Here is a 12,194-nt window from a genome sequence, read left to right as displayed (position 1 = left end):
TGGATGGAACGAGACGTTGTGTCGATGTAGTGACACTAGGGGTCACTCTTGGGAGCACCAAACACCTCTGCTTTTTTTAAAAGAGGCCAATGAGAATTGGCGAATGGAATTTGCATGCCACTCCCCCGGACATACGGGTATAAAAGGAGCTGGTATACAACCACTCATTCAGGTTTTGTGCTGAGGAGCCGAGACCAGGTCCCGGCCATTTCAGCAGGTAGTTCAGCGTTGTGGCAAGAGAGACACAACGTCTCGTTCCCTCCATCAGGGAACGGAGGTTACGAAAGTAACTATGACTTTCTCTATCTGTCACTCACTCGATGTTGTGTCGATGTAGTGACACTAGGTGTCACTATACAAAACGCCACAACTATCTGAACTGTGTTACGTGAATTGGCGGCGTGTGATGGGCAGACCGCTGTGTGCCTCGTAGCCAGCGCACCAGGCCATCACGTAACCTCCCCCAATGCTCTTATGAGCGTCAAACGGTCCTACAGGAACAAGTCGACTGCCCAACAATAGGGACAGGGGGAGTGGCATGCAAATTCCATTTGCCAATTCTTTTTCAAAAAAGCAGAGGTGTCTGGGGCTCCCAAGAGTGACCCCTAGTGTCACTACATTGACACAATGTCGAGTGAGTGACAGATAGGGAACTTCCTGTTCATTCATTACACTAGAAATACAATACCATATACTGCAGAAATGGTAAGAGTAATATGTTAGTATCCTATTCTGAACATAGCCAAAGATGAAAATAGCTCCACAATACAACAGGCCACAACAACTGCAAGTCTTGCGTTTCATGTGCTCACAATAAACAAAAAGTCTGCAATCCTTTTCGATGTTCTTTCAAATCCAACAATAGCTACAGCAAGAGCACGAATACTCCAAGTAACATTAGAGTGGAGATAAAATAATCAATACTTTTTAAAATACAGAAGAGTAGTGGACGAGTGACAGCGGAGTGCGAGTTTTCTGATTAACTTTTTCTGTTCTCTTTCTAATGGGACTCTGGAGAGATTGTTGCTTCATACCTGATGTTGAGCAGTTTTAGGGCGTCGAGCAAAACTCCCTTCTTCACATCATAATCAATCTTTTGATCAGTCCCAAAACTCGGAGCACGATTGATCTGTAGGGGGGAAAAATGAGAGAGATGTTTTTGCTTTCATATTGTTTTCTTTCTAGATTAAAAACCTGAAGCTAACTCCAACTTTTAAGAGGGACTGAGAACACAGTGGAAACAGTCGAGGAAATTCAGACAAGGAAGTGTTCAGGAAAGCTGTTTCCTATTTGTCATTATTTTAGCAATTCCTATAGTGGCGCAGAAAATACACACTTCAGCTTTAAGGCACTTTCACATGATTCATGTAATGAATTGAGCACTTTTGGAGTGAAGCATAAAGCTACAGCACTACCCCTTGGGCCATGTTGCACTCAGGTCAAGTGCTGTAACCAGATGCTTAATCCAAAAATTTCAACTTTGACCCTGTTTGCCTCTGACCTTTCAAAATGCAGCCAATGTTTCAATACGTTGGCCGATGCGAAAATCAAAACAAGATGGAAGAGTCTGATTCTGTACATATCTACAAAATCCCTTTAAGGCCAGTCAATCTAGACAGTTGTCATATTGTTAACGTCACTGGGCAGTTATATTCTACAGTATGTAGGTAATAGGCATACAAGAACAGCTCCTATTGATTTGAATGGGGAAAGAGCAAAAGTTTCACATTTAAAATCAGCAATAAAATCTGACAGATTTTGTTTCTTTAGCTCAAATCATGCATTTGGCATTTTTGCACTTCCTCGCAACAATTTCCATTCCCTCGCAATAAGTTTTGCGTTCCCTCACAGTAGTTTGAATTCCCTCGCAATAGGTTTTGCGTTCCCTCGCAATAGTTTGCTTTCCCTCGTAATAAGTTTGCATTCCCTCACAATATTTTGTGTTCCAATGCAAATTAGCTGGGCTAATAAACACCAAGAGGAACATCCTATGCTAAGATTTATTTATTTATTTGTATTCATGTAACTTTTCAACAGAGAACAAATTCAGAATTTGACTGTGGTACAACCCAGCAACCATTCATTAAGCCGATACAAAAATCACCAGAACTACAAAATTATTTGTAGACTCAAACCCAGGACCTTTTGAATTATAAACCAGTGCTTTGACACACTGAGTCACTCAGTTGACATGCCTACTCACTGACAAAGAGACTTGCTTAGGTTAAAGTCAGCACACAAGTGTAGGTTATCTTTTAAACTATAGGTGGCGCTGTCACCAACCTTCTCAGTTATCCTCAGGACATGATGTTGATGATGCGTACCAATTTTATAAAATTCAATATAGTGGAGAGACTATATGGCTCATATGGAAAATGTTAACTGATTAGCATGCTAGCTGATAAGCATGCTAAGCTAATGTTGCCTATGGTTAGCACTGTGATCAAATAGCCTTATAAGACAAAAAACCCAACAGTTAGCAAGCTAACCAATTAGCATGCTAAGATTACATAGCATGTAGTATGATAACAATGCTAAACAGACTATGTTCTTTTGAACTACAGGTGATGCTGTCTCCAAACTTTGCAATCCTTTCGAAAGATATCACTCCCTTATATATCATAAGAACAACACTAAGACAAAGAAGAACAAGAAATATACCTGCAAACAGAAATTATCTGTGATAAGCCCTGCAACTATTCAGTAAACAACTACAAAGACCTCCAGTACAATATAATGTAAACTCTCACATTTGTCCAAGTGGGATTCAAACCCAAGACCCTTCTAAGTATACATCAATGCTTTAACACACTGAGCCACTCAGTTGACATGCCTACTAAGTGGCAAGGAGACTTCCTGAGGTTAGAGTCAGCACACAAGTGTGGGTTATCTTTGAACTTTAGGTGGCGCTGTCTCAAAACTGATTAAGTATCATCAGGACATGATGTCGATGATGCATACAAATTTTCTTTGAAATCCGACAATGTATTTAAAAGATATATCACTTTTTTATTAAATTCAATATGGCGGAGAGACAATACAGCTGATATGGGGAAAATTGATATCGTTGAAATCCTCATGATCCAGAGAATCCACAGACACCGCCCCCATGATTTTAGGACATAGAGTTCAAAAGTTAATAAGCAAAAATAGCCATTTTTCACATTTTTTGACCCATAGGCGGCGCTGTCATGAAACTCTGCATGTGCCTTCAGATCATGGTGCTGATGAAGCACACCAAGTTTCGTTTCGACAGAACAAAGTGTTCCCAAGATACAGCCTCAAATCCGTTTTCACGACCACATTGTTAACTATGATTTTGCGCAACTTTTCAACAAAGGTAAAAATTAAAATTCTTATTTATTCAATCTGTCTCAGTCTGGAAACCTTGCTTGGCAGAATTAGATAATGTCTGAAGGAATACTAATGAAAAAACGATGAATGGCATAATTCAAAATGGCAGCCACTGTAATGGGTGGAGTTTTAATGTAAGGGGTCCATTTGAATCAACAAGAGGAGAGTAATCAGACAAAAAAAGAGTTGTGTCTCTAGGCCAAATGGTTCAAAAATACACACAAAAGAAGTGAATTTTTGACATGGTGGTGGTGATACAGAGTATGTCCTAGAGACCCCAAATTTGGTATGGAGGCTATTCATGACCACCCCTATCAATGTGTCAAATTTCATCATTTTCCTATGTTTGGTTCTATGTTTTGCCATAGTCTCTCTTTGGGGAGGAATAATACTAATAATAAATATAGCTGCAAGCAGCCATTATGGGGCCAATCACCAGCATGGCAACCACTGCATAACACTAAAGACAACCGAAAGATCTCACAGATCACAGCACACCAGGACAGATTTGAATCCATGACTTTCTGTTCTAAAGTTCAGTGTGCTATCCATTATAATACACAGCCACAGAGTTATCAGTCAACAAAGGGACATACCAAGCTTACAGGAAGCACAGCCGAGCACAGCTGTTACCATTATCAACTTTATATTCATGTAACTTTTCAGCAAAGGAGAAAATAAAAATTTGCTTGGAGAAAAAATTAAATTCATTAAACAGAATTCAAAAATCTCTGAAATGGCAAGCATTACACCACAGTAAGCACAACACATTGCATGAATATGACATACAAATAAACCCCACCGTACTTCACAAGTCACCAAAAAAAGTGACAGAAACAGAAAAGTTTAACAGGTGCTAAAAAGACATACCAAGATGAGATTCAGCAGGTTTTGAGTAAAAAATGTTTTTTTAAATGTTTGTATGCTGATATGGCTGATTTCAAACACAACAGAAAGAAAGAATGAGCTAGTCATGATGTATTTTACAATTACTCAGTTATTCCAGTTGTCCCAAGTTGGTCTTGAACCAACAACCTTTAGATGTCCACAACACACAGATATGGTACACCCTCACACTGGACCACATTGCCACAGGTGACAAAGAAACATACCAAGCTGAGAGTCAGCAAGTTTTTAATTTAAAAAAGTATTCAAAATGAGAACCCAACAGTTAGCATGCTAACCGATTAGCATGCTAAGCTATTATAACATGTAGCATGATAACCATGCTATACAGACCGTGTACTTTTGAAGTACATGTGTTGCTGTCTCCAAATTTCTCAATCCTTTTAAAAGAATCACAGCCGAACACAGGTTTTACTATGATCAACTTTACATTCATGCAACTTTTCAACAGAGAACAAATTCAGAATTTGATTGTGGAAAAGCCCAGCAACTATTCAGTAACCACAATACAAAAATCACTCAAATACTTTACAGAGGTGGGGATTCAAACCCATAACCCTTCAAACTATAAACCAGTGCTTAATATACTAAGCCACTCAGTTGACCTGCCCACTGAGAGGCAAAGAGTCTTCCTGAGGTTAGAGTCAGCACACAATTATCGGTTATCTTTTGAACTATAGGTGGCAGTATCTCTAAACTGCTTAAGTAACATTAGGACATGATGTTGATGATGCATACCAATTTTATTTGAAATCGGACAATGTATTTAAAAGATATATAATTTTTTAATAAATGTCAATATGGTGGAGAGGCAGTATGGCCGATATGGGAAAATCTGGTATCGATGAAATCCACATGACCTAAGGAATCCACAGATACCAAACCCACAATTTTAGAACATACGGTTCAAAAGTTATGGTAAAAAAAGCAATTGTTCACAACTCTTGACCCATAATTGGCGCTGTCGCAAAACTCTGCATGTGCCCTCAGACCATGGTCCTCATGCTACCAAGTTTCATTTCGATAGGACAAAGAATTCCTGAGATATAGCCTCAAATCCGTTTTCAAGGCCACCTCATTAACTATGATCATGCGTAACTTTTCAACAAAGGCAAAAAAAAAAATGTATTTATTCAATCTGTGCGGCTCAGTCAGGACATTATTTTGAGACCTTGCTTGGCAGAATTGGGTAATATTTGAAGGAATAGTAGTAAAAAAACAATGAATGGCATAATCCAAGATGGCGGCCACTGTAATGGGCAGAGTTTTAATGTAAGGGGTCCTTTGGAATCATCAAGAGGAGATTAATCAGACTTTTTGAAAAAATAATTGTGTCTCTAGGGAAAACAGTTAAAAAGATATGCACAAAAGAAAAGTGAATCTTTGACATGCGTATAGAGTATGTCCTAGAGACCCCAAATTTGGTATGGGGGCTATTCATGACCACCCTTACCAGTGTGCCAAATTTAATAATTTTCCTGTGTACGGTTCTATGGGCTGCCATAGACTCCCATTGGGGAGGAATAATAATAAATATAGCTGCAAGCAGCCACTACAGGGCCAAGCACCAGCAAGGCAACCACTGCACAACACAAAGATCTCACAGAGCAAGTATAGATCACATTGCCCCCAGACAGATTTAAAACCATAACTTCAAGTTCTGCAGTTCAATGTGCTATCCACTGCACCACACAGCCACAACATTGCATACGGTTCTATGGGCTGCCATAGACTCCCATTTGGGAGGAATGATAATAATAATAACGAAAACAATAAGTGCAACAGCACCTTCGGTGCTTGGCCCCTAATAATAAGAATACTAACAAAAACAATAGGTGCCACAGCACCTATGGTAATACAAATTTAATTTTGTGGTTATTATGGTTTTACTATACAAAAATACCATAGATTAATAGTGGTTTTACTATAGTAATATTTTAGAATGTAGTAACCATTGTTTTTGGCAGAAATCATGGTTTTGCTATAGCAATATTGTAGTAAGCATGATTGTTGTAGGCTAACCGTGTTTTTTGTTTTTTGCGTGGGGGTGGAGGGTGGGAGTTGGGGTGTAAACCATGGTTTTACTATAGTAATATTGTAGTACTATGAAAAGTTAAGAAACTATGTTTTTTTGGTGGAAACCATGTTTTAATACAGTATACTGGTTTTACTATAGATTAATCATGGTTAATCTTGTGGTATTTGTATAATGGTATTTGTATAGTAAAACTAATAACCACAAAATTATGTTTTTTGTTTTCCTGTATAATTACTAATGTTTTACTACAAACATCAAGTTTAAAATGTGGTTACTGTAGTAAAACCGTGGTAGATGTATTGCAAGGGAACACAAAACTATTGCAAGGGAACACAAACTATTGCAAGGGAATGCAAAACGTATTGCAAGGGCATGCAAAACTGTTTCAGAAAAAAATTCCTGCCCTGTCCTCTAAGTGGCAGCTGGCTCATTTAACTGATAAAACAGACTTTCATTACTACAGCCACCATATTGAGTGTTGTGATTACACTTCCATTCATTTTTTCTATGAATGGCTCCTCTTCTCCTCCTATACTATCTCTGACATCTAGATACATTGAATTGTACAACACAATTTCAAGGGCATTTTGTGACATTCGGAGAAAACCGATGCATCACAGAAAGTCGGTGTACCTTGTAAAATAGCCCTCCCATGACACTATCTGAAATGCTATTCACGTAGAGGTCAAAAAGGTGCATAAAGCTTGTTGAGAGCTATGTTGCAGACCTGACATGAGTTACATGTAAGGGACTTCAAATAATCCTGTGTGAAATCAAAGCCTGCAAGTTTTCTGGTTTGCCATTAGTCAGTCCTACCCATGATCTTAAAATTCAGAAATCATGGTTGTGTGTGAAAAAAAAGTGAATTTATTATGAATATCCATCCTACCAATATCCAGTCTATATCAAAAAGTGGTCCATACGACTTCTGTATATTCACTATATTCCATGTGCTATATTTAAACAACTTAAATTAGGTCTGTTCCTTACACTATCGCTATCGTATGGCTTTAGAACACTTAGAATATAGTGCTCAAGTCAAAAGGGCCACATTTATTATACTTCGATGGTGCTTTTTTGCTATTTTGGAGCTTGATGGCCCCAGTCCTCGTTTACTTGTATTATATAAAAAAAGAGTGAAAAATGCACATTTTGGTTCCAAGAAAAAAAGTCATATAGGTTTAGAACAAAAGTCAGGTGATTAAATTATGACAGAGTTTTCTTTTTTTAGGTGAGCTATTTTATTAAAGCGCTGCCACACTGGAAGCCTGACAGCTTACCGGGTCAGAATTATCATTAAATTCACAAATATAGTGTCACTATCGGACATGTATTCATGTTTTGTATTTTCCTCCTCTGTTCGGTTTGTTTGGCTGGCAAAATAGCACAATCTGAACTCATGAGAACCAAACCTTTGCATTCTCATTTACATACTTGTTTGAATTATATCATTTATAACCATTCAGAGTCATTTGAGCAGTTAATTAGAGAAAATTGAGCAATAGCACGTCTTTCAGTGCATTAGTATAATCTGTAGCATTCCTGCCAACGCCAGCTAATTCATCAGATGCCAGACTTATTCTCTCTGTGTAACTGAACAACAGTGCAGGAAATTAGTCCAGCTCATGATATCTGTACAATCATTGTGATGTATGGTAATATACACTCATTACTTGACTTCTCAATGCTGTGTTATTTGTAATGTTGACCACTTTTGCAGTTCATATGCACTGATATACATCTAACTATCTAAATTCAAGAAATACAAATGTAGTGTTTTTGACAAAGAGTGACAAAAACAGCTGTATAATAAATCCTTTTATCTAAAGATTACTTCCTATCGAGACAATGCTCCCATTGGAGCAACCTGGGGTTAAAGCACTTGGTAACATTTTCCACTTAAAAAAGTTTTACCCCTAAATTACCTAAATGACTGAGAACTTTAGATGATTATGTTTGAAATAATGTACACTGCAGTCATATCAGTGTCCTAGAAAAAGCTATTTTATTCAACAATGAAGCCGTGATCGCACTAGGCTTTGAGCATGCTAAATTACTACTGACACCGCAACGGACCAGATATGATCTCACCCTCAAATTCTTCTGGTTTTAATAAGTAATACATCTCAAAAAACAAATAATATTATATTCAAAATGTTAAAATATACTATTTACTCACTTTCCTGCAATGCTAAAAACATGCAGATATATGTATTCTATTGGTTCCCGCATGTCACATGACCAATCACGCCATGGTAAGTTTGTGTATGCGGAAGTGCGAATGAGATATGAGAGTTGCAGTGGATGGGAAGATTTTCAGTGAATTATATCTTAAATTGTTGTCTGTTCCTCACACAAAGCTATCGTAAGGCTTCCGAAGACTTGGGAAAAGGGCTGAACGATTAATCCAAATAAAATCAAAATCGCGAAATGGCTCAGTGCAATTATCAAACTGCGAGGGCTGCGATTTAATTAAATAAATACAGTAAATAGTCTGAACACACTGCCCACTGTGCTGTGCTTATGTGTGCAGCTGTTGTCTGTAGTGTGTAGTGCTTAATACATGTAAACGGGGTCAGTGTATTGTATTTTCAGAAGTTTCAGAGCGGTTCTGCGCCCGATGCACAAATTCTATCTATGTGGTGCACTAAATGACAGATGTGCTCTGAGTTCGATTCTGTGTGCTAACATTATATTTCAAGCGGTCCAGATTCTCTTTAATTGCACATTTGCATTATTTCACATATGTTTAGATGTGACAACTTATATACAAATCTAAAAGAAAAAACCATGACACATGGTTTTTGTGGACAGAAAGGAAGATGAGAGGATTTTGCTGCGTTAAAAGGATGTTGTCAACTCTACAAACAACAGAAACTTCAGTTCCTTCATTTTGTGGAAAACAGCAGCATGAACTTTCATCAAAATTTCTCCTTTTGTGTTCCACAGTTGAGAGAAAGTCATAAGGGTTTGGCTAGACATGAGTGTGAGAAAATGATTACAGACATCCCATTTTTTGGTAAACGTTTCCTTTACCTACCGGCATCATTTATCAGGAGGTAAACATCCTGCTATGCTGGCACACAGAGTGTTTTCTTCACCTCAGACAATAATATGCTCCTTTGTATTCCACCTATGAAACTCAATGAATAAACACCAGAGGCATTCATTCACTCTGCTGCCAGCTCCGATATGGCAAAAATTGGTTTAGAGTCTAGGTTTGCAAATTACCGTGGTTAAGACACACTGCATTTTTGTTTCAGCGTCAGCATGGACAAACGGTTTGAGAAAGATGGCAGCCATGGGGAGAGATGACAGCAGACAAAGTCGGCCCCTCACTGTGTTGTTAATAGAGCTGTCCCACTCCGATGTTAATCTCTCTCAGAGAGGTGATCGCTTAGGAGAGAAGTGTAAGATAATATTTACATCACAACTAAGCACTGAAGGGGGTTTCGGTGGCAGGGATGGCTAACGGTGGACTAAATCAATGAATTTACTGTACCAGCCGTAACCCTAGCAGCAGTAACCGTAGCAGCAGCTGATCTGGCTCACGCTTTCTGAGCCCTCCGTACTGGTCACGTCACCTCTTGCTGGGTAGCTGCCCCGCAGATGGTCCGTTTCACAAAGCAACAAAGACACCTCATCGAGATCTACCACGCAGGAGTCCCGCAGATTTAGGATGTCAGCCATGTTTTCGATTTTGTCCTTAATAATTCAATGTCTTTTGACAATAATTGTTCTGACACAAGTGGATTTTTACAAAGGCTCCTCGCCACCATCAAAAGATTGAACAGATTTTTAATTAACTCACATTTATTGTGTTTTTACTGGGACTTGTGGTGTTGTGGTTGAGTTAAATAAGAGAATCCAGCTATGCTGAGATTAATGAATTACTGTAGAGACTTTTGTGGCTTTTAGTCCATGTGTGTTAGCTTTGAGACCATCTACCGTTTATACTAGTGCACTAAAAGTTGATTTAAAAAAAAGCAGATATACACAATTGAAACTTACAGTCTCTCTCTCTCTCTCTTCCTGGAAAATGGACCAAAAATATTGATGACTCAAGTGCACAGTGGCATATACAAAATTTTGTCCAATAAAATGCACTCTACGATAGGAGGATCCCTCCCCCCTAAAACCACCTGCCATTGACAAGCAATAGCAACTAGCAAATCATGTTTTTTTGTGATGCAAACTAAACGTCCTGTTTCAATAGAAAATATGTAAAAACAGAAAATTGTATTTGTCAAAATCAGGGGGTCCAATCTGGCTTTTTAGCTTTGGCAAACGATCTCTGATGGTAGAGGTTGTAACTACCATTGACTGTGATTTCTGTGTATTCATGTGTATTCTGACAAAAGAAAATTTTGTACAGGCAACATTTAAATAGCAAAAATGTTATTATATTATAGTAGATGTTTAACTAGTGACCAATTTATGAGGAATCTTACCAGTGTGAAACAGATTGATTTTCCCTGTTTGCTAGAATGAGCTATCAGTATCTAGGTAACACTTTACAATAAGGTTCCATTTGTAAACATCATTTAATGCATTGGGTATCATGCAAACAATTAATAATATATATTTTACATCATTTATTAATCTTTGTTAATGTTAGTTAATAAAAATACAATTGTTCATTGATAGTTCATGTTAGTTCATAGTGCATTAACAAATGTTAACTAATACAACTTTTGATTTGATCAATGTATAACTATATGTTGAAATTAACATTAACTTAAGATTAATAAATGCTTAATAAGTATTGTTCATTGTTAGTTCATGTTAACTAATGTTGTTAACTAATGTTAACAAATGGAACCTTATTATAAATTTGATTAATCTTGGTTAATTTCAACATATAAAGATATATTTTTTTAAATCAAAAGTTGTAGATGTTAAAATTAGTTCATGCAGTATGAACTAACATGAACTAACAATGAACAACTATATATTTATAAACTAGCATTAAAGGGATAGTTCACCCAAAAATGAAAATCCTCTCATCATTTACTCACCCTCATGCCATCCCAGATGTGTATGACTTTCTTTCTTCTGCACAACACAAACGAAGATTTTTGGAAGAATATTTCCGCTCTGTAGGTCCATAAAATGCAAGTGAATGGGTACTAAATTCTTAAGCTCCAAAAAACACATAGCCATCATAAAAGTAATCCATACGATATCAGTGGATTAGTGAATGTCTTCTGAAGTGAAACATCAGGTGTGTGTAAGGAATAGATCAATATTTAAAACTTTTTTTACTAAAAATTCATGAGGGTCGAGGTCACGCAGCCTCTCGCTTGACGTAAGCACGTTGGCAAGTTCACATGAAAACTGGCATGTGAAATATGAAGCGCAGTGTTGTTTACAACAAAGGAGCATATATATTCATACACAGATGCCTCAAATGGCTGGTTTGGTTACGTCAACTGTGGAGCCATCTTGGAACGGTCAACAAGGAGACCTGTTTAAATCCATCTGAATGCAAATGAAAGGAGGAGATGCCTCAGACCGAACTCCTTGCTCAGACCGCTGCATAAACTGCTTTTGTGTGGAAACAGTATCGCAGTCCATAGGAACAGCTGCTAATAAGGTATCTACATATCTATGCAGCGGAGGCATACGTGCTTACATCACGCGAGAGGCAATTTGAACCCTTGTCAATGAGCTGGCCAGAAGTGAACATTTTTAGTAAAAAAAAAAAAAAAAATTTAAATATTGATTTATTTCTTACACACATAGCATTTCGCTTAAGAAAACATTCATTAATCCACTGGAGTCGTATGGATTACTTTTATGATGCCTATATGTGCTTTTTGGAGCTTCAAACATTTGGCACCCATTCACGTGCATTTTAAGGACCTACAGAGCTGAGATATTCTTCTAAAAATCT

At 37.6% G+C, this 12,194-nt stretch overlaps 1 protein-coding gene across 3 annotated transcripts in view; it reads right to left on the bottom strand.

Annotated features, from left to right (window-relative positions):
• ttll7 (tubulin tyrosine ligase-like family, member 7) overlaps positions 1-12,194 on the bottom strand; it is a 150,221-nt gene that overhangs the window by 87,800 nt on the left and 50,227 nt on the right. For all 3 annotated transcript variants that reach the window (XM_051673258.1, XM_051673260.1, XM_051673259.1), the window contains exon 10: positions 1,035-1,129. In XM_051673258.1, the coding sequence (XP_051529218.1) occupies positions 1,035-1,129 (95 nt within the window). The remainder of the gene's footprint in view (positions 1-1,034; positions 1,130-12,194) is intronic.

This window comes from Myxocyprinus asiaticus, chromosome 35 (genome assembly GCF_019703515.2).
Source record: "Myxocyprinus asiaticus isolate MX2 ecotype Aquarium Trade chromosome 35, UBuf_Myxa_2, whole genome shotgun sequence".
Lineage (NCBI taxonomy): Eukaryota > Metazoa > Chordata > Actinopteri > Cypriniformes > Catostomidae > Myxocyprinus > Myxocyprinus asiaticus.
This window is presented reverse-complemented; position numbering and strand designations above follow the sequence as displayed.